The sequence below is a fragment of the Coffea arabica genome, chromosome 3e, assembly GCF_036785885.1.
Source record: "Coffea arabica cultivar ET-39 chromosome 3e, Coffea Arabica ET-39 HiFi, whole genome shotgun sequence".
Lineage (NCBI taxonomy): Eukaryota > Viridiplantae > Streptophyta > Magnoliopsida > Gentianales > Rubiaceae > Coffea > Coffea arabica.
Window position 1 is genome coordinate 43,571,006 of NC_092315.1, and position 23,983 is coordinate 43,594,988.

The 23,983-nt window shown below is 36.1% G+C and overlaps 3 protein-coding genes across 3 annotated transcripts; 1 reads left to right on the forward strand and 2 right to left on the reverse strand.

Moving 5' to 3' along the window:
- Positions 1–563: 563 nt before the first annotated feature.
- LOC140038544 (uncharacterized) lies at positions 564–2,338 on the reverse strand. Its single transcript, XM_072083926.1, has 4 exons — positions 2,069–2,338; positions 1,541–1,723; positions 1,214–1,318; positions 564–1,154 (listed from the first exon to the last, which is right to left on the reverse strand). Exons 1-4 carry the CDS (start codon positions 2,336–2,338, stop codon positions 564–566), a joined length of 1,149 nt encoding a protein of 382 aa, XP_071940027.1.
- A 5,590-nt stretch (positions 2,339–7,928) lies between these two features.
- On the forward strand, positions 7,929–10,322 carry LOC140038545 (disease resistance protein At4g27190-like). Its single transcript, XM_072083927.1, has one exon. The coding sequence runs from the start codon at positions 7,929–7,931 to the stop codon at positions 10,320–10,322; it is 2,394 nt and encodes a 797-aa protein (XP_071940028.1).
- A 5,120-nt stretch (positions 10,323–15,442) lies between these two features.
- LOC140038546 (zinc finger BED domain-containing protein RICESLEEPER 2-like) lies at positions 15,443–17,930 on the reverse strand. Its single transcript, XM_072083928.1, has 4 exons — positions 16,680–17,930; positions 16,211–16,561; positions 15,774–16,092; positions 15,443–15,594 (listed from the first exon to the last, which is right to left on the reverse strand). The coding sequence occupies exons 1-4, from the start codon at positions 17,928–17,930 to the stop codon at positions 15,443–15,445; spliced, it is 2,073 nt and encodes a 690-aa protein (XP_071940029.1).
- Positions 17,931–23,983: the final 6,053 nt, after the last annotated feature.

The window sequence follows — 23,983 nt, forward strand, 5'->3', positions numbered from 1 at the left end:
ACTTTCCCAAGCCTGTCAGATAAATCTTAACGGCTTTTGACCACTGTTGATAATTAGTGTCATTCAACTTCCAATTTGTGATTTGAGGCATCACCATTGGCATAATATTAGTAGACGTCACAATACCTTTTGATAGACTTTCAGCCATAGTGAATAACACTCCAAACCAAACGAAGGATTAAAACTCGAGATGAACAGCGCGTGAACAGTGCCATGAATAGTGAACAGCGCCGCGTGAACAATGCCATGAACAGTGTCGCGTGAACAGTATCCGATGAATAGTGCCCGCGTGAACAGTATCGCGTGAACAGTCGCGATGACCAAAACTTTTGCTAGATGTTTAACCCTAACCCTAGGACTTTTGCTCTGATACCATGTTAACAGGTATCTTGAGAGGAAAACATCTAGTCACCGTATTATGAGTGACCAACTAGTATTTATAGAAGTACAAACCTAACCGACTATTTACAAAAATACCCTTACTAATTTATTATCTATAAGAATACTAATATTCTCCTAACAAAGCCCAGTCCACCCTCTTTCTTAGGAGTACACACATCATTCTAGAAGACTTTGGGGTTATAATGCTGCTTAACTTCTCCTGCCCTTAAGAAGGATGATAACATGCTATAATCAATCTTTCTCACAACTGACTTTGGCAAGATAAAAGCACTCCCCCAATAAAGATGAATACGATTGAGCACACCTTGGATCAACTGGAGTCTTCCACCATAACTGAGCTTTTTGTTTTCCCAATTTTGAATCTTGCTAAATATTGATTGACAATCCTTCATAGATAGTCTATAGGTAATAAGTGGCAGCCCAAGATACTTTACTAGCAATTCCGCTCTAGGCATATGAACAATGTTGCATAGCTCATTATCTAAACTATCAACAGTTCCGGCTAGGAAAACTTGACATTTTTGGAAATTTGTCTTAAGACCAAATAACTCTCCAAACTCATGTATATTGTGATTAATTAACTGAAACGATTCAGGAGAAGCACCAGTTAAGAGGAAGAGATCATCAGCAAAGGCCAAGTGGGATAGTCCAGCCTTTCCACATTTCAGATGGAAGACAAAACCACTTTTATGAGCAATGCTCCATTCAAACAGAGCAGTAAAAGCTGCCATGGCAATAGTGTGATAATAGTGCTGTTTAGAGGCATATAAATGTAGTTGTGAGAAAAACAAAATTGCAAAGCATCAATAACCTCTTTACCAACCAGTTGCGAATTTGTTTTGAAGAATTCAGCGTAGAAGCCATCCTGGCCTGGAGCTTTTCCACCTTTTATCTGGAATACTGCATTCTTTAATCCCTGCTCAGTTATCTCAGCTTGGAGATTAAGCCTCTATTCATCTGAAAGCTTATTGGATAGGGCTTGGTGTAGTCTGGAGTTGTCAGGATTGAGATTCTAACTGCTAAATAATTGCTTGTAGAAGTCCACAGCCATCTCCTTAACTTTCTCATAGTCCTTGACAGTTTCACCATCACCAGCTTACAATGCCACAATTCTATTTTTTGCTGTATGGTTAGCTACCTGTCTATGAAAATATTTTGTGTTTTTATCACCTGCTCTAAGCCACTCCACCCTGCCTTCGTCTCTATAGAAAGCCTCTTCGGCCTTAAGGAGATCAATATACTCCATTTTTACAATCTTTTCCAGTTGAATAACATTTTCATCAGAAGGTTGTCCAGTGAGTGATTTCTGAATCAGACATAACTGCTCCCATTTTTGAAGCACTCTAAGCGAAGTGTTATAAAAAAATTCCTTATTGAACTCTTTAGCTTTAAGGACTCGCGCTTTTGACAAATGCTCCTGACTGGGCTGGCTTGAGAATCATCCTGGTCTAACCATATCTGATGAAGATCTCTCCAGACTTTTGATGACTCATCCAAAAAACATGGAACTTGTAAGGCTTTGGGCCAAATTTTAACTCAGAATTAATGGATATTTGCATAGCAGAGTGATTAGAAATACCAGGAGGAAGGAACTCTGCTTCAGTAATAGGGAAACCAGAATACCATTCTTTATTTACAAAAAACTCTTTTTAATTTTACCATATACACGCCCACCATCTTCTCTCTTATTACACACAGTGTAGAAACAGCCCTTAGCAGGAAATTCACCAATGTCTAGAGTATCAATTATTATATCATTGAATGCAGAAATAGCACCAAGGTCATATTCTAAACTTCCCAACTTTTCAGAATAGTTCCTGATGATATTAAAATATCCCATTATAATCCAGGGAATCCCATCAGCAAGAGGTTTAAGACTATGAATGTGATCCCATAATGGTCTCTTCTCTTCAACTTTATTTATCGCGTAGACCATAGTTACTATAAACATATCAAAACCAGGAAATTCCAGGAAACATGAATACACTACTTATGAATTTTAAGTACAGAGCAGGTCATATCATTTTTCCAGCAGTAAATAACTCTACATACACTACAAATACTACCATTATGCACATAATGCCAATTTGGCAAACATTTCTTCATAACTCTATCCACATTTTCAATACGGAGCTTATTTTCAGTAATACCAAGCATACTAGCTGTAGTACGATTCACAATCTTTTGAATTTCTGATTGTTTAACAGGGTCATCCAACCCCCTAATCTTCCAGCATACTAAGTTCGTTATGTAATTGAGGGATAGAGATTATTACTCGTGCGTTTCCTTGCACCTGTGCCCAATTTTTCACCTTTCTGATGTACTTCTTGTGAGAATTCTGACCTCTACAGGTTTTTTCCCAATTCAAGATTCAGCCTCACACCACCTGAGCTGCCATTCCCAACTAAAATAGGTCCAGCTTCTGGAGAAACTGAGATTGTACCTGTTTGAGGAGAGTTAGACCCCAGTTGAGTCACTCGACCTGTAGCCTTATTTGAGCAATCATCCACCTTAGTATATCTAGGAGCCACTACATTATCCTCTTCCAAGACAACCAATTTCTCTGCTTTTTCTTCATGCACTTTCCCAACTGATTTGGAAATATCACCTTTTGATTCCTTCGATAGCCTTTTGGTAGTTTTAGCCACCAATGGGCACATTTTCACATTATGTCCAAATTTCTGGCAGTGACTGGAATCCATTCATACCCTATTGGCTAATTCCCCAAATTCAAAATAATAAGGTTAAATTATGTATAGCCCTGGTTTTAATCTATTGCCATGTGATCCCCTAACATCTCAAAATATCCATTTCACCCCCTATAATTTTTTGAAAAGTGGAAATTTGATGGAAAATAGCCTGTTTATTGACATTAGTTGAAATACCAATAGTTCTTTTACTTAAATGCTAAATCAATCAATGGCTTAACCATCTTTATAAAGATATAGGGAGATTATAAATAAATGCAAAAATCACAGAGGGTAAAGTGGATATTATACAAACTATAAGGGAGTCATATGAATATTAAGAATATATCACGCTGACTTTGAAATTGATATAAACACTATAATTGATTGTGCATTCCGTTCATTTTCTACTTTACACAAAATCACAGGGGGGTTATGTGGTTATTTTAAAATTTTATGGGGGTTATTTGGCATTATGTAAAATTGCAGGGGTTAATAAGTAATTTAATCCTTGTAATAAGAATTTTTTGAAGGCCTAGGGGCGTCAATCCTTAACTCAACACAAATTCTAGCATAAGCAACATGATCCTGGGCAGCAGTTTGCTTATCAATGTATGATGAAAGGCATCATATCTATTTGAATCTTTAAAGTCTAGTCCAGCTGAAATAATCTTAAGCATTAAAATATCTCTGGAATCATATGTAGGATTATTTTGATAAATATGTTTTACTCCTTAAATCCACCAAGGGAGTTTGGAAATTTCAGGAAAAGTAGGAGTAGTCATGTATATAGCATTGATTACTCTAAATTTGTACAATTTTTAAATGAAATTACTGTCACATCCCTGCACGCAATTCATCCGAGAAGGTACACCAATGTAACTTGCAAGTTCACTCAGGCCAGCTTCAGTATAGTATTGGAGCTTCATTCTTGGGAATTGCACCCAAACTAGAGTAGCATCCAACTCTTCTTTGTGAAAATCAAGATCAGGACTCCATGGCATTGGGAGCAACATTTTGCTAGCCATGGGCCATGAAGACTGATCCAGCACTTTTACTTTTGACTCTGCATCAGTAAATCTGTAAACATACATCCTTTTTTGTAAGGATGAGACCTTAATTTGCCCTAACTCCTTCCATCCAGAATTTACAGACCACTACATTGCAATCTCTTTCCCAATGGTGAACAAAAGCTTCTCCATCTAATCAATTGTTTTTCAGTCAAAAATTTGGTTGCTCATTAAAGCAAAGGTGTTGAAAGACTAGCCAAACTAGTACATAAGAGATTATAGGGTGTAAAGTGGAAATAGAGAGGAAAGATCAAAATATAGGGTTATTATCACTTTATCTCCTTAAACTATATCATTACTATTAGTTTACCCCCTAACGTTATCTTTTAGTCACTTTATCCTCATAAGTAATTCAACTCAACATGTTAGGAAATTTTGGACAAAAATACCCTTTTATTTTATAGCATTACTACATTGTTATTATCACTTTATTCGTTTAGATTATAGCGATACAATCACTTTAGTTCCTAACATTATTTTCTAGGCATTTTACCTCATCGTTAATCTAACTAGTATGGTCAAAAAATTTTAAATATATTTACCCTTTTTTATATATAATTAAAAATAAAAAAGTTGAAATGGTTATTCTTCTTTTTTTTTTTTCAATTTAAGAGATCGAAAAACATAAAAATAAAAGGATTTTCTCAAATTTCTTTTTTTCATATTTATTAATACTAGGAAAAGAAAAAGAGCTAGGAAAGAAGGAGACAAAAAATTAGATTTTGCAAAAAAAGAAAATAAAGAAAAGTCTAACATTATGGTATTATTTTAAGGTTGTCGAGATTGGGATTGGAATTTGGTGGTAAACAAAAAAGTGAACTAATTTTAAAATAATAAAAGTATTTAATTCTTTTTTGTTTGTAATTTTTTTTAAAAAAAAAGAATTGAGCTCTCTCTCTCCCTCTTCCCCTCCACCTCCCCCTTTCCATCTTTCTATTTTTTTAATATTAATAAGATTGCCAAGAAGAAAGAAATTAATACTTTGACTTTTTTCTTAATAGTAAAAAGGAGAAGAGTCACTTTAAATTTTTTATTATTTTTATTATGCAAAGAGGAGGGTATTTTCTTCTAAAGTTTTCTGACTTGCTAAGTTGGTTTAATAGTAGGATAAATTGCCTAAAAAAATAACTCTAGGGGGTAAATTGATAATGAGACTATATTTTATGGGGTTAAAGTGATAATAATTTTAAGGGTTAAACATGTCTTTTTACTTTAATTAACAAACTCCGTTAAATTTGACCGTTAGTCTTGGGGGTAAAGTGACTAAAAGATAACGTTAAGGAGAAAATTGATAGTGGCACCAAACGTTAAGTAGATAAAGTGATAATAACCCCAAAATATAAGTTGTGCACGTGAATAGAGGTTGCCTTTCTTTTGTTGTGAGATTGACTTCTTTTTGATTCTCAGAAATCAACTATTGCAAGAATCCCGACGAAGAATAAGTCGAGACTTGATGATGATGGCTTCTAACGGTTCTTCAATTCTTTTGTTCCTTTGTTTAGTTACACCTACTCTGAAATCTAGAGACAGATTTACCGATAGTCAAAGCGAAAGTTTAGCAAGTATTTTAGACCTTAAGATAAGTCGAATAGGGGAGCGAAGAGCCACTAATCAATCATTGAGAGCTGGAATGGGTGGGGATAGGAAAGGGAGCACGGGTGCACGCGGACTGGAGGACTGGAGACTCTCCAGTCCGCGTGCACTAGGGGTGGAGCTGAACCAAGTAGCTCGGCTCGAGCTCGCGAGCTACTTGGTCAGCAGCTCGAGATCGAGTTCGGTTGACCAAGCTCGATCTCGAGCTCGAGTTGCTCGTTAGAGCTATCGAGTCGAGCTCGATCTTAGATATATGATACTCGAGAGCTCGACGAGTTCTATCGAGTATCATACAAAAAATTTTTAAAAAAATTATATATATAATTACTAATATAGGTAAACAACTTATGAAATTTACAATGAACCATTCTACCACCTTTATTTATTTGTGTGGACAAAGTAGGGATTTCATAAATCATAAATCATTATTTGTGTGGACAATGAAGGAAAGCACAGATTTTTTTGCACAGGTTTTCGAGCTCATTTTACGAGCTACTCGAGCTCGAATCTTATACGAGTTCGAGCTCGAGTTTTTTTTTAACTACATCGAGTCGAGTTCGAGTCTGAAGTTTGAAGCTTGTTCGAGCTCGAGTAGTGCTCATAACCTTCGAGCTCGACTCGACTTGACAGCACAGCTACTGGAGACTGTCCCATTTTTTTTCTTTTTCTTTAATTTTTCATAATTAAAGGGTCTACAAAATGGAAAAGGAAAAGAAGTGGAGTTGAGAATCGAATTAGGAATTTCATGACCACTTATCTAATATTCCTATCAATTAAGTTGTGTTTTGGGGGCATTTCTTTCCTTTTGTTTGTACTTCAATCTAGAAATCAACATTGTTGATGTATAGTTTGATTAAAGAAAATAGGATGATCTTTGCAATGTTCTAATGGATTTGAGCTAAAAAAATTCAGAGGATTTTGTAAAGACATTAGAAATGAAATACGAGAATAATTTTATTTCACAAAAAAAATTAGAGAGTTATATAAAGACATTAGAAATGAAATACGAAAACGATTTTATTTCACAAATGCAATGTCTAGGAAGTGTCTGTTATTTTCGTTCTTTATGTATGTATTCACAGAAACTTTTTAACCTGTTAAAATGCCTATTAAATTGGTTAGACGCTAAGTGCAACTAAAATGGACTCAAGGAGGCAATGTACAGGTAATTAATTCAAAAGCATAAGATAAAAGAAGGGTAAATTACTCCCTGTGGTTTGGTACTTTATCACATAAACCCCTATGGTTTAAAAGTAATGAAATGGTAGATTTGTCAATATATTAGTTTAACTTTAACTGTTTACAATTGACCATTAATTTTAACAAAAAAAATTAACGGTGACACTTTAAATCAAATCATGAGGATGTTATCTATAAGATTTTAAACAATTGGAGGGTTATATGGTAAAATACCAAATTATAAGGGGGATAAAATGTAGTTTATCCATAAAAGAATGACAACAAATATTTCTCTTCTAAACAAAAAAAAAAATGTGGAAAAGCAACATGAATGCCAGGGCAAAAGTCAGGGTACGTGTTTATGTTCATAAAAATATATTTGTTAGCAAAATCAATGTGTAACCTTATATGTATGTGTGTAAATTCTCTATATGTGGAAGTAGGTTTTCTAGGTAAGGACATGTAACTTAATTGAAAAGAATTAATGGGTTAAATTGTCACTTGACTATTAAGTTCGATAATTCAATACATTCTAACTTGTCTAAAATCCACATTTTTTTTCCCGAAACGCTAGAATCTAAAATCCACATTTGAGTTGCTAGATTTTCAAAATTCATTGATGAAAAACATCCTACCCTAAAGTTATTTAAAGAAAAAAAAATCCTATCCTGTGAAACATAATTTAATTTAAAAGAATAAGACAATGATTTAAAGGAAAAAAAAATCCTCCCCCCCCCCCAAGTTGTTTAGGTATAGGTAAACTTTCAAATTTCCACACAACATTAGATTAGTTAATAATTTAATGCTGTATTGTCCAATAAAATTAGATAAGAAATGTAACATTAGGATTTAGGAATAACTACTTAAATAAGTACCTAGCAAAACAAAAATTCAAACAATATGCAACACCAGAATATGTTCTACATACATGAGAGCAACATGTATACCCGCGCGTAGCGCGATGTTTGTAATCATTGAATAGATTTATATGAAGAAAATGTGCAAGCCAGTCGCGGAGTTTCAGCGTTGGATTTATCAAGAAAAATTGGCAGTTTGCAGGATGCCAGTTCCGCTACCAGTTGGGCAAGCCGTTACAGCTGCACACGAGGATGCTAAAGGCTGCTTTCTGTACATAAAGCACAGGAGAAGGCATGTCATAGATTTACCCCGAAATTTTGAAAGTCTAAAACGTCAAGTGAACAGTCTCCTTACGCATTGGAATGTCGTAAATGACGATATAAATCGTCAATCAGCGACCATATGGATAAACGATAATTATACAGCTCGTTATGATGACTTGTGTCAGATATGGATTGATTACCAAGAGAACTTCATCAAGAAATACAAAAAGATAGTTGGACTTGAATCATATGCAATGGGAGCAGCAGGAAACCAAATCCTGGCCCATGAATTGTTAGCTGCTTCCAAAGGTTGGAAGAACAAATTTTGTACCCCAACATTCTACAAGCTTGCAAGGCTGGATAAAGACGTTGTCAAGTTTACGACTGAAGTCTCTAATCTCGAAAATAAGATAACACTTGAGCACGTAACCAGTCCGATAAATCCGCAAATCGTTGTAAGACAGGGGGCTAAAGAACTGACTGATGTGCCTTCGCATCATGGGCTCCTTGTTGAACTGCAGCTCTGTTTATATGTGGCAGGCTGTAGGAGGATTGCCATCTATGGAGCACCACAAGTTGGGAAAACAAATATTTTGAAAAACTTGAATAACTTGTTGGTTCGATGCCCTCGCGGCCTGGAATTCTACTATGTCATTTGGGTGACCTTTCCGACTGATCTGCCAAAGCCAGATGACATCGTCAATAACGTACAAGAGAAAATTCTTGAGCGTCTGAACTTATCTGGGCAGAATAGTGTAAGTGGGAAAAAAGAAGTAATATCTAGAGCACTACGTGAGAAATCATATTTGCTGCTTTTTGACGGGTTCTCTTCATTAATTGAACTTGAGGACATTGGAATCTCTGAAGAGCATGAGCACGGGAAAGTCATCATTGAAGCTAAGGATCCACATCTCCTGAGGAATTTTAAATTTCATAAAGAAATCCATTTAGAGAAGCTACCACCTGAAGACTCGAGGAAATTGTTTGATAAGATCATTGCTGACGAAACATTTTGTAAAGAAAACAGAGATCTAGGTGACTTGATTCTTAAGGAGCTTGGTGGGCTTCCAGGTGTGATCGCATCTACAGCAGGACAGCTGAAAAGTAATAAACGAGTACAATACTGGGACGGTGTGAAGCAAAGATTGAAAGCTGATATTTGGGACAATAATCTTGTGGGCTTGGCAGGAGTAAAATCGGCTTTTGATACAGCTTATAGTAAACTGAAAGAGAATGATCGAAAGTGCATACTTTATGCAGCATTGTTTCCAAAAGAGTTCACAATTCCCATAGATATTTTGGTCGAATGTTGGAAAGCTGAAGAATTCCTAAGGTGTCCTATTCCTACATTCTCTTACGCAAGAAGAGAAGGAGCGTGTGTACTCAACCAGCTGACAGAGCTTTATCTCTTAGAGAGGTGTTCTGAACACCATGTCAAGATGCCAATAAACTATAGGAGAGTTGCACTTGAAACACCTTTCCCTGGGGAGAAAATTGCAACATCTTTTGTCAGGTCAGGTCCAGAGATAGACGGACACCTAAAAGACGAAGAATGGGAGATGGCCAGAAGGGTGTCTTTGATGCGAAGCCAATTAGAGGAATTACCTGTGAGCTTGAAATGTGGGGGCATATCAACACTATTTCTGCAACTTAACCCAGACTTGAGAATCATTGAGGAACCGTTCTTCACAAGTATGAAGAAACTTCGAGTTTTAGACCTGCACAGCACAGGAATAAAATTGTTGCCACATTCTATCTCCAACTTGACATCGCTCCGGAGTTTATACCTCAACAATTGCTGTGACTTAACTGAGCTCCCACGTAAAATAGTCGACCTCAAGGAGCTCGAAGTTCTTGATATTCGAGACACCTCAATCTATTGTTTACCGAAAGAAGTCTGCAGCTTGGTTGGCCTAAGGTGCTTAAGGTTTTCATTTGCCTCGGGAACGTGCAATCCTAATCCGGAACCAAGATTGTGGGAACGTATTGTTCGGCGCCCAAATTATCCCACAACAGGGAGAAGGGTAATATTTCCCCCTGGAGCTGCTGATCAGCTTAGTAAGCTCGAGGAGATGACCATAGTCATCACTGATGGAAGCTGTGAAGAAATTGAAGATCAAATAAGAACAGAGGTCGGTGAATTCAAGAATGTAAATACTGAGTTAATTTTAATTCGACAATCTTCGTCCCAGACTCCAGTTACAGGACCAAGGAAATCTCGTTCAACAGAACGGAGAGGGAACAATGCTTCAGAATCCAAGTGTTCCTGAAAACCCCGTTCAAGATCCAACAATAGGAGTCCAGTCGCTGAGATCCGGCAAAGCGGTAAGGTTCCCTATCTGATCTATACTCTATGGTGCATTTTCCAAAGAACCAAAGGGGCAAAATTACTTACTGTGACATTTTGTCAATTTATTTTATTTGCTTTTATATATATTGGACTAATACCGCCTTGTATTCCCTAATTTGTTGTCAATTCTCACTTTTCACCCTAATATTTTGGCACATTATGCCCCAAGTCCTTAGATCCGCCCATTTGACTCGTATTGCTGATATTGTAAACAGAAGCGTACGTGGGGAAGTAAGAAGCGTAAGTAGAATACACTAATGTAAGGATTACATAAAAGTAGAAAAATGAATTTCACTTTACACCCTTTAACTTGTATTTGTTTTGTACTTTATATTCCAAACTTTAATTTGAGAGATTGTATCTAGCTTTAAAATTCATTCCATGGGAGTCTAGTTGTTAGCATCATAACTAACTAAAGTAAGGATAATGCACACAATGCATAAGCGTAGCAATAGCATAGCAATAAATGAAAAAAAAAAATTAGAGAAGGAAAATTTCCCTATAATTATCAACAAATTAATCAATTTACAGTGTCCTAGGGTCAAAAAGAAGAACCCAAATGCCCAATAAAGTAAAAGAGATTCAAGGACAAAAAAAAATGGAAAATCCAAGGTTTCAACTAATAACATTTCAAGGAAAAACATATCCATACTTAAGGCTGGATCTTTGACTTGTACCTAACACTAGATTGGTGAAATGAACTAGTACTTTTTATTGGAAGGATTGGCACAACTAATTTCTACTGCACTAATGCTCATTATCTAATGCTCATTATAAGACACTAGTGAAAAGGGCACACTCCGATGTGTTGTGCAATTTAAGAAAAATCACCTTTTATATGAAAGAAATCAATAAAAATTTTTCATAAATGAATAATAAATTTTTATCTTTTAAAAGTTTTTCTAATGAATTTGGTGGTTACAATGTTTGTGGGTGGTTATGGATGAAAGTTAGTTATGGTTATCTTGGATGAGAATATAGGCAACATGTGACCATATATCAGAAATTAATTAAGTGATTGTGAGGGTAAAGTTGAAAGTCTAAACAGTGACAAAATAAAGTTTACACCAATTTCAATGCTCTCCCATTATATATGCCATAGATGATTTATTTTTGTTGCAACATGGAAATTTCAAAATTTTCCAATAGATTGACCTTGTGTTACCTAAATATAAGGAGCTAGCTAGTCCCAGGGTTGTTGAACTCCATGGGCAAGAAAGATGAAATAACTAAATTACAATTGAAAAACAAGAATTCCTGGTTGAAGAACTATAATATGTTTACTATTGTTGTTAATGTTCCCCTTGTATTCATATTTTGTTGATTATTTTAACAAAAGTGAAGAATGGAGAACAGGAAGATTTCTTAAAAAAAGGAATACTGAGATCTCTTTACTTATGCTATTTTGCTTATGGTATTGACTTAAATAGGACAAATACGAGAATTTAGAATGCAATGGGTTTAAAATTAAATTTTAAGGTGTAGAGTGAGAATCAAACACAAATTAAAGGGTGGACAGTGAAATTAGTCGCTTATCACTTATGTGCGGTTGCTACATTTGCGCGTTGTGTGCACACTTCTCACTTCTGTCGAAATCAAATGAGAAAAATCTGAGAGTTTAGAATGCAACTCATCCAAATTTAAGTTTGTGGTGCAAATTGAGAGTCGGACACAAATTTTGGTGTGCAAAGTGCAATTAGTTCTTTTATTTTTTAACATTTGTCATTTATAGTTAAATGCTGCCTCAAATATTTCTTTAAATAATTCGTTCCTTTAGAATAAGACGTTTAACTTAATATTCCGATCCATCTTGGAACAATATGTTAAATTCCTAATGCAGAAGTTAAATAAATTCTTTTCTAAATCAATGTTCACAGAGTTAGAGGCCATCCCAACCGCTGGACCAAGGAAATCTCATTCTGTCCCAATCGCTGGACCATGGAAGTCTCATTCAACGTAGCAGAGAGGGAATAAACCTTATGAATCCAACCACACTTCATGATTCGACAACAGGAATCCAGTCCCCTAGATCCAGGAACGAGGTAACGTTCTCTATTTGATACGCAGAACATTTTTAAAAGGGTCAATTTCAGTTTTTACCCCCCAAACTGTCATCCAATTGAACTTTGCTCCCTAAACTCTGAATTTTACACCTAACTACCTTGAACTTGCAATTTCTAGCACATCATTACAATTGAAACAATTCCCGTAGAGTGAAACTAATTGCAGCTGGCCAATATTTATGAAAGCACACTTTCAACCCATGGTAATTTTGTCCCTAAAATGCCTTCATGAATACCTTGGAATAGCTTGGAGGCTTCTTAAAAACCCTATTACCTTTTGATTTCCTTTCATGTTCATGAGAAATCATCATGGCCTCTTTGTTAGGACTGGCCCAGAAAATAGACAAATAACGAAGACATAATAAAGAAATAGAGACACCAAAAATTTACGTGGTTCGGTCAATTTAACTTACGTCCATGTGCGAGGGAGGAGCAAAATTTCTACTATGAAAAAGGAAATACAAAAGCCGTAGGAAAGTGGTTCCTACGCCAAAAAGGCACTTAAAAAGGTTTAGGAAATATTCCTAAACTCAAAATAAGAGAGTCTAAAATATATGACTACAAATGGGTTAGATGACTCAAGAAACTAATATCCTATATAATACTCTCTTGAGTGGTGCACATAAAACCTTCAATAATCTCTTCTATTTATAGGCTCACCAAAGGAAGCTTTCCACTGTTGGCTTCGATGTGGGACGAAGCAAAGTATTGGTTAACAAATCTCCACCTTAATGAGTCCCCAACATCGAGAGATTATAAACTTGCTCTGCCTTCTTCATATAAGCCCTAACGGGCCATATCACGAACAACGAACACCAACCAAGTCTAAGCACTGCTTGAACTTGTAAATTGGAAGAGACTTCGTAAACATGTCAGTAGGATTCTCCTTGGTATTGATCTTTCGAACAAGAACTTTTCCTTCACCAATGATATCCCGGATAAAGTGATATTTTATCTTAATGTGCTTTGTTCTCTCATGATACATCTGGTCTTTAGTCAAATGTATAGCACTTTGACTATCATAGTAAATAACCGTAACACCCTGATGTAGATTAAACTCGCCAAATAATCCCTTCAACCACAAGGCTTCTTTGATTGCCTCAGTCACTGCCATGTATTCTGCCTCCGTAGTAGATAGAGCCACAACGTGTTGTAAAGTAGCTTTCCAACTGACTGCACAACCCCTAATGCAGAATACGTAGCCTGAAAGTGATCTTCTTCTGTCAAGATCCCCGGCATAATCTGAATCTACAAAACCAACCAGAGTGGTGTTATTTTTTTCAAACTCCAAACAGGCGTTTGAAGTCCCTTGCAAGTATCTGAAAATCCACTTCACAGCCTGCCAATGTTCTTTACCTGGATAAGACATATATCTACTAACAACACTGATTGCTTGTGAAATATCCGGACGACTACAAACTATTGCATACATAATACTGCCGACTGCATTGGAGTAAGGAACTCGTACCATATATTCTTCTTCTTCATCTGACTATGGTGACTGAGCAGCAGATAACCGAAAATGGTTAGCAAGAGGAGTGCTTACAAGTTTTGCATCTTTCAGGCCAAAACGCTCCAAGACTTTCTTCAAGTAATTTTCTTAGGTCAAGAACTTCCCTGCTCCTCGATCTTGCTTAATATCTATGCCAAGAATTTTCTTAGCTGCTCCCAAATCTTTCATATCAAATTCACTTCTTAGTTGTAATTTCAAATTGTGAATTTTTGATAAATTCTTGGCAGCAATGAGCATATCATCAACATACAGCAACAAATAGATAAAAGAATCATCATCTAACTTTCGAAATTAAACATAACTATCATACATGCTACTCAAATAATCATGACCCAACATAAAGGAATCAAACCTCTTATACCACTGTCTTGGAGACTGCTTCAATCCATATAAGGATTTCTTCAACAAACATGCATGATCTTCCTTACCTTTAACTTCAAATCCCTAGGGTTGCTTCATAAAAATTTGTTCTTCAAGTTCACCATGTAAGAAAGCTGTCTTAACATCGAGCTGTTCCAATTCCAAATCATACACGGCAACTAAAGCAAGCAAAACACGAATAGAGCTATAATTAACAATAGGTGAAAACACATCATTAAAATCAACATCTTGTACCTGACTATAGCCCTTTGCAATGAGGGTGGCAATCGGGTCCAAATCGGGTTGCGTGGGTCGGGTTGAGACCCGGGTATAACAGAAAACCCGCTGACTCGAACCCAAAAATTTCAGGTTGACGGGTAGGCTAGTCAACCCGAAATGACCCGAAATTCAATTTTAATTTCTTAATTTAATCCTATTAAAAATATGATTATCATTCTTGAGAAATAAAATGCATAGTACACGAATTTAATTACCACCAAGAAATGCACAATTGAAATCTAAGCAGCTCCAAGCCAGTTCACACACGCTGCAATAACTCATCAAATAGAAGACACTCTAACAGAAGTATCATGCAAGCCATTTAAGAGAGACTGTCGAAAAACAACTACATAGGAGAGTTTTAACTGCTTGATATCAAAGCCATTTATTTCTAGTGCTTGTTATCAAACTATTTCTGCAAATTCTGGGTGGCTGGTGCATACTAGATTCAAAATTCATCCTAAATGAATGAGAGACATCAATATCTGTACCAAGAGCCCATATGACCAACTGGACCTGTAAGGTTACAGATTAAATAAACGGACAGCTCATGTCAATCAGAAATTGGTCAACCACCATTTTAGGATTATGGATTCCTTCGTCAAACTGGCAATACTTGCACATATAAACATGTGTGTCCTCCTCCGGTGACACTGATTTTTAACAGAATCAATTCCAAACTAAAATAAGACACCATAAGAGTAGAAATAATGTAATACATCATCCATCCAAATCTAATAACTCCAACTTCACACAAATTAAACAAAATACTGCCAACCAAATATCAGTTTAGAGTCAATACATTACGATTCACATGATATTAAATCACAACAAAGTGGTGCTCCAAGGCCAACCAATGCTTCGGCCCTCATCATTAACAACATCAGCATTCATAATGATGCCAAACTTGTGCATCCTCCAAGCAACCTCAAACTGCAACCGGACTGCTTTGATCACGACAAGCACATTCATAGCAACTAAGTATCATGGATTAGAGATTAACAACATTGGAATTTGAATCCTCAATTATTGTTGCATCAACCTCATCCTTGTTGATATTTAGAGACATGATATTTTGAGTTAAATCCTCCAAATTCATATTTAGAGATCCTACATTATAAGAAAACTAAAATATGTATAAAAAAACTATATTTACCTTCACTTTTATCTCCAAATAACCAGTCCTTAGTGCAAACTAAAGCCTTAACAATTTGGCGTGAAAGTGAACTATGAAATTGATCCAAAATTCTACCAGCAAGACTAAATGCAGATTCAGAAGCAACGGTTGATACTGGAACACATAGAATGTCCCTTGCCAATTTACTCAAATCTGGAAATCGAAATTGTTGTGCTTTCCAATAATCAAGAACAATAATATGTGAGGATCGTTTAGCTCTTGGCTCATCTAAATACAATTCCAATTGACTTTTTTGTGCACTACAAGCAAATTCAAAGGTGTCAAATTGATCAAATTCCTACATAAGTTACAAACAGAGATATATTAGATATGATAATAAAATAAAATAGTTAAAAATCATCATAATAATCATAATTTTAGAACGCAATAAAGTCACAAAAGTTTAATTTTCATACCTCTAAAATATCAAATGATTGGCTGTCTTCTTGTTCCTTGGCTCCATGCGGAGAATAAACTTCATTGCTGCCTCGAGAGCATGAAGATGATGCACCGGGTATGTTGGAAGTCTTCACATACTCATTATAGACATCAAAAAGTGCACTCCTGACCTTAACTAATTCATTAGACCCCAGACTATATAGCTTATTATAACTAAATTCAATAAACTGAAATTTATACCGGGGATCAAATACCACAGCAATTGCCAACAAGAGATTGAACTCAGACCAATATTTGTTAAACTTCACAAATATTTGGGAAGCAATCCTCCTCATAAAATCATCTGAACTATTGCACTCCTCAAACAGCTTCAATTGAATCTTAAAAACTTGAGGAAAGTACAAGTTACTAGTTGGATACTTGGACCCCGAAAAAAGCATTAGTTGCCTCATAAAAAACTTGAAGAAAACTACAAATTTTTTCAACTCTTCCCCATTCTTCAAGAGATGGACAGCACCAAAAATTTGAATCACTTAATTGTAAGTGACAAAATGCAAGGCGATAATAAAGTGCAATGGAAAGCATTCTATATGTGGAGTTCCACCGAGTAGGAACATCTTGAACTAAGGCTTTTTTGGAATCAAGAGAAGTCTGTGTTACACATTCGGTGAACCTTAACTTCCTTGTTTGAGAACCCTTGACATACTTGACACATTCTCTTATTAACTCCACAGATTTATCAATTTCCTTCAAACCATCTTGCACAATCAAGTTGAGAATATGTGCACAACATCTCACATGAAACAACATACCATCACAAATTAGAGAATTTTTCAACTTAAACTGATTCTTAAGTATTGCAACACAAGAATCATTTGCAGAAGCATTGTCTAATGTGATGGCAAACAACTTCCTTTCAATACCCCAACTACTAGCCAAACTGTAAATTTTTTCAGCTAATGCAACACCATTATGGGGAGGAGGCATATAAGAAAAATTTAAAATTTTTTTCTGTAGCAGCCAATTGCTATCAATGAAATGTGCAGTCAAACTCAAGTATCCATCAGTAACAATAGATGTCCATGCATCAGAAGTTAAACATATTCGACTAGGACATCCCCTCAATTCACTACCAAGTCTATTAACTTCCTTTGCATGCAATTTTTTAACATCCGACTTGGTTGTGTTCCTAGTGATATGTTTAATTTGAGGCTCCAAATATGTAAGGACATTTTTAATTCCCTCATGCTCCACAAATGAAAATGGCAGCTCATGTCTTACTATGGCATGCACAAGTAATTCTCTAAATTTATCTTGACTGAATTGTGCATTTCGTGTGGCAAGAGCACCTTTGTCAGAAGTGATTAGATACTGTCCAATGTCCTTTGTTGTCATTTTTAAACACCTCTTTAAATGTCGATGCAAATTACCTGTCCCACTTTTACTCTCAACAGAATATTCATTCCCACATTTCTTGCATCTGCACATCAACTCTTCATTTGGATCCTTTTTGGGAATAATGTCGAAGTAATCCCAAACTTCTGAACTTAATCTCCTCTTCTTGCCAGGCATATTGATTGTAGCTTTTGGAGGTAACTTCTTTTTCCCAATTGCACTAGTGTCAGGGCATTGAGATTGATGATTGGTGTGTCCTGTTTCCTCGATGCTATCACTACTCCCTATATCACCATCTTCTTCAATACTGATTGAATTTGGATATGTCATACTTGTATCCATCTGCTAATCATCAGGAATTATGCAATTCAGTAGCTATGATTTTTGGTTGAAACAAATATTCAGTAATTAAACAAGTAATAGTGCTTTCATATTAAAAATGCTTAGTACAAGAGGGGGGACGAGAGAAACAATAACAAACTAAATCAATTGCAAGTGAGCGTCGTGTGCAGAATGAACTCAAGAAGTAGTGGTGTCTAATGTTATTGCTATCTTCTGGTGAGGATTTACTAAATGAACCGACAATATAGATTGAGAATCCACAACAACTAAAGATAGAATTTACTAAAGATAGCTTGAGGATTTACTAAAGATAGCTTGACTGCTTGAGGATTTACTAAAGATAGGAAACTTTAGAAACAGAACTAAATGAACCGACAATATAGCTTGAGAGTCCGTAACAACTAATATGAAAATTCAAGACATTGCTTCCAGTTGGGATGCTTAGAGGATAAGAATAAACTGACATTCAAATGGAAAGGAAAACACCCATCAACCATTTATACTTCAATATGTTTGTTCCCCTGTTAACCTCCAGATTTGGAGGAAGAATTCAGAAATCGATCCATCACCACCAAATCCTTCTTAAAAGTTTCACCTCACCACCGACAGAAATTTACATTAGTAGTGAAAACCAACCTTTTTGTATAATATTTGACCTTATAATAGAAACATCTCTACCAACCTTTTTTAATTCAGAAATTTTTGTTTTACCGTATCGCCTTCATACATGGTTATACCAAAAGAAAGCCGAAGCAAAGGGGGATATTACACCACAAGAAAGAAATTGATTTAGGGGGAAAAAAAGCTTGCTGTAAAACTGCACCTTAGAGAAGGAAATCCGTTGCTTGCTAGTTGCTTCTAACCGCCGTCTGACATATGAGGACCGTGAGGTGAACTGATGAAGTGAAGGGCAAGGCGGCTGCCTTTCTGGTTTTGCCGTTTAGAAGAAAAGGGAAAGAAAGATTTAGGGTTAGGTGAGGAAGAAAGATTCGGCCTTTCGGGTGAGGATTTACTATTTTAGGGCCGGCCAAGTCAAGACTCAAGTGAATGTGTACTGTGTAAGCCTATTTAGTGTTTAGCTAATTTTTTAATATTTATTTGTTTATTTTTATTTTAGAAACGGGTTAACAGGTCAACCCGATTTTGACCTTTTTTTTCGGGTTTATCGGGTCTGACCCGATTCTGACCCGAATCCTCAAAATCTAAACCCAAACCCATTAATTTCGTGTTAGGTTCGGGTCGTGTTTTCGGGTGGTGTCAAAAATTGTCACCCCTACTTTGCAACCAATCGTGCTTTGTACCTTGCATCTTCAACCCCTGGAATACCTTCCTTCTTCTTGAAGACCCATTTGCATCCAACAATTTTCTTATCTAAAGGCGGCTTCACAAGAACTCAAGTTTCATTTCGATGAAAAGATTCAATTTCCTCATTCATCACAATCAACCACTTTGCAGAGTCATCATAAGAAATTGCTTCTGAATAAGTAGAAGGTTCATCTACTGCATCAATTTCTTCTGCAACTGACAAAGCATATCCAACAAAATCTGAATATCTTTGTGATGGTCGAATATTCCTCCTTGGTCTATCACTGGCTATGGAATATCTCTCCTCTTCTAGATTATTTTCATCAGTAGATTCAGGTACATCTATTGGCATTTGCTGAATAGAAGAGTTAGAAGGACCACAGCTACCGATTTCAAGCTCCACCTGCTTTTGTGTACTATCATTTGTACCACAAGAACTAGAAAACTCCCTTTTGGAAGATAACATAGATAATTCATCAAAAGTAACATCTCTACTGATCACAAATTATGGAGATTTGGGATCAGGATACCACAATCTGTATCCTTTCACCCCAGAAGCATACCCAAGAAAAATACACTTTTTAGCTCTAGGCTTTAATTTTTCGTCATTCACACGCATGTATGTTGGACACCCAAAAATTTTTAAATCAGAGTAATCAGCAGGAGTACCTGACCAAACTTCCTCAGAAGTTTTAAAATTTAGAGGTGCAGAAGGAGCGCGGTTGACAATATAACAAGCCATATTAATTGCCTCTGTCCAAAAATCTTTTATCAACCCTGCATTGGTGATTATACACCGTGCTCTCTCCAAAAGTGTTCTATTCATACGCTCAGCCGCACCATTTTGTTGAGGCGTCATCCTGACGGTGTGGTGTCTAACAATTCCTTCATTCTTACAAAATTCATTAAATTTACTTTTACAAAATTTTATGCCATTATCTATTCTAAGCCGCTTAATTTGTTTTCCTGTTTATTTCTCAATCAAAACTTTCCATTGTTTGAAAGTTAAGAAAACATCATTTTTATGCTTAAGAAAATATACCCAAACTTTCCTTGAATAATCATCAATGAAAGTCAACATGTACCTGGCACCTTCTTTAGAAGGAGCACGAGAAGGCCCCCAGAGGTATGAATGAATATAGTCCAAAGTTCCTTTTGTCCTGTGAACTGCCGGCAACTGGAAGCTAACTCTCTTCTGCTTTTTAAAAATGCAATGTTCACAAAATCCCATCTTTCCAATACTTTGATTACCAAGAAGACCTCGTTTACATAAAATAGATAAGCCTTTCTCGCTCATGTGCCCCAATCTCATGTGCCACAATTTGGTGAAATCAGAATCGGACAAAGTTGATGTTGAAACAGTAGCAGCACCTGTAACAGTAGATCCCTGCAAAATATACAAAGTACTAGATCTGTGTGCCTTCATAACAACAAGAGCATCTCGAGTGATTTTGCGAATTCCACCTCCAGCTGAACCTGCACACAATAGACTCAAGAGTGCCCAAAGAGATGAGATCTTTCTTTAAATCTGGAACATGTTTAACATTTGTGAGCGTCCTCACAATACCATCGTATATTTTAATCCGAATTGTGTCTTTGCCAACAATTTTACAAACAGCGTTGTTACCCATTAAGACAACTCCACCTTCAGTTGATTCATATGTTGAAAACCAGTCCCTATTGGGACACATATGATATGAAACAACTCGAATCTAAAATCCACTCATTGTTAGATCTAAAATTATTTTTCGTTGCACAAAAAATAGTTCTATCATCCTCATCAACTGCAATACTAGCCTCGGTGGTGTCACTCTTTTTCTCCTTTTGCTTTTCTTTATTTTTCAATTTATAGCAATCAGAGATAATATGACCATTCCTTTTACAATAGTTGTACACCACATTTTTATGCTTGGATTTGGATCTACTTCTATTTTCTATATTTCTCTTTTCAAATCTGCCCCGAACAAACAAGTCATCGGCTTGACTCCTATTAGTTTCCCTAGTAATATCCATATCTATCTGCTCTTTAGATTTTAATACAGATTTAATTTTTTGAAACGAAATTGTTTCTTTTTCATAAATCATAGTATTGCGAAAATGTTTAAAAGACTGGGAAAGGAAACACAAAAGTAATAGGGTCTGATCTTCATCATCAATTTTCGAATCTATATTCTCCAAATTCATAATAATGGAATGAAATTATCAAGATGGGAGAGTATAGAAGTACTTTCAGACATCTGAAACATATACAGGCTCTGCTCCAAATATAGCTGATTTTCAACTGTCTTCTTCATATACAAGGCTTTTAAATTGTCCCACATAACCTTGGTTGTAGTCTTCATTGCTAACTCACGCAATACCTCATCGGAGAGATTTAAGATTATACTAGATCTAGTCTTCTTATCCATTTCGGCGAAATTCGCATCCTTTACATCTTTTGGCTTGTTCTCAATTCCATGAATTGCCAAATCAACTCCGTCGTGTATCAAAATGGCCTCCATATGGAGCTACCACATGCCGAAATTGACATTCCTGTCGAATTTCTGGACAACTGTCTTTGTTATTGTCATTGTTGCCACAAAATCTGTAATTATATCACTAGGTCTACGGACTTCACAGAACAGGCCCCACAGGTGGATCCTACTGACCCCACAGAATGGGCCCCACAGGTGGACCCTACTCGGTCCCACAAATGGACACCACTCGGTCCCACGGACGGATCCCACAAGCGGACCCTACACGGTCCCACAACGGATCCCACTAGATTAACAAGCCCGAGAAAATTTTTTCTGATGTGGAAGATCAGATTATAATGCAACCACAGAGCATCTCAGAATAATCTCAGGCTCTGATATCAGTTTGTTAGGACTGGCCCAGAAAATAGACAAATAACGAAGACATAATAAAGAAATAGAGACACCAAAAATTTACGTGGTTCGGTCAATTTAACCTACATCCACGGGCGAGAGAGGAGTAAAATTTTTACTATGAAGAAGGAAATACAAAAATCGCAGGAAAGTGGTTCCTAAGCCAAAAAGGCACTTACAAAAGGTTTAGGAAATATTCCTAAAGTCAAAATAAGAGAGTCTAAAATATTTGACTACAAATGGGTTAGATGATCCAAGAAACTAATAGCCTATATAATATTCTCTTGAGTGGTGCACATAAAACCTTCAATAATCTCTTCTATTTATAGGCTCACCAAAGGAAGCTTTCCGCTGTTGGCTTCGATGTGGGACGAAGCAAAGCATTGGTCAACACTCTTCATCGCTTCACTAGACCACTTCTATGGACTATTTTTCTCTGTAATTTCATCAGCTTTCCCAATTTTGTCTCACAAAAGTGAACCGCAACTTTAGTCTTAGTGAAAGAAAAAAAGAAAGATGAAATTGTTGAAGGAGCATTAGAAATTTCTTCAATTTTTTCAATCTGATTGAAGAAAAGGGAAGACCCGGAAGCTTGGCAAAGTAGAAATTGCAAAGAAAGTTTCAGATTTTGGGTTTACAGATGTGATCTTTTGACAAAAATATTAAAAGGGTATAAGATTTATATAAAGTTGTTATGATTGATAGTTATAGACATGGCATTAGATGTATAAATAAGTAAAATTTGTACGATATGATCTGTTGCTTTCATGGATACATAACAGTTGCAAGTGATCCCAAAAGATGTTTATTGCTTACATGATAGTGGGGAAAAATGCACTTTTCATCCTCAAAGTTTGGGTAGCTGACCAATTTTATCCTCACTATTTCACCTCAAACACATTTCATCTTCAAAGTTCCGTAATTTTGGCCAATTAAGGACAATTGACGGGAAATAGAGGAAAAATTAAATATTGGGATGGAACTTTGCACTTGAGAAGCACGATCCGTCAGATCCAACTTCATACCCAACATAACCGAGTCAGATCCAACTGGAGCCATTTTTTCTAACGGACGAAAATTTGGAAAATAGCAAAAGGAAAAAAGCTCCAGTGTTCTCCATTCTTCAGCCCTAAAAGTTTTGTTTGGCCAATCGTTTCATGCACTTTTCGTGCATCTGCTAGCAAGAAGGATGGCATAGACGGCATCCGTGGAGCATTTTAGGTGAAGAAAAAAATGGCATTGTGGAAGAAAGAGCTCCATATTTGTCCACCCCCAAATTACGGTCTTTATACCCAAAATCAACAACTATATTGCATAAAGATATGTGTTTTTTTGGAGAAGGAAACCTGATATGTGGTCCCTTGTATTTGTACTTTTTTTCCCCACTATAATTTATGACTATTTTTTTTCCAGATCTGGCCATTTGCATGAGGTATAAATAAATTAAACAATTTGTCTTGGTTTGATTATAGTAGTGTGAATGTGGTCCCTTATGTCTGATGATAGTTGCTGCTTGACTATAATTTTGTGGTGAGCATGATTAATAAACAATAATGCTTGGTTTATTTTGCCGGCCATGTGTATGGTAAAAGTGTTAAAGTGGTCCTTATTAAGTAGTTTTTGTGTGGGTCAACAGTTTGTTGTGCTGAAATGATGAAGCTTTTTTTTCCTGAAAAATCTGATATATATTGTTTTCTTTAACCAGAAATGGACAGCACATTTATTATATTAAGATGTCACCATGGAGGCCTCATTTCATATACTCCTGATCCCCATTATAAAGGTGGAGATTTGTGTGTTTTTTACTATGTCGAGAGTATAGGTCTAAATGTTTTCGAAGTGAATAGATTAACTGAGAGTACTGGTGTATATGGTCATAAG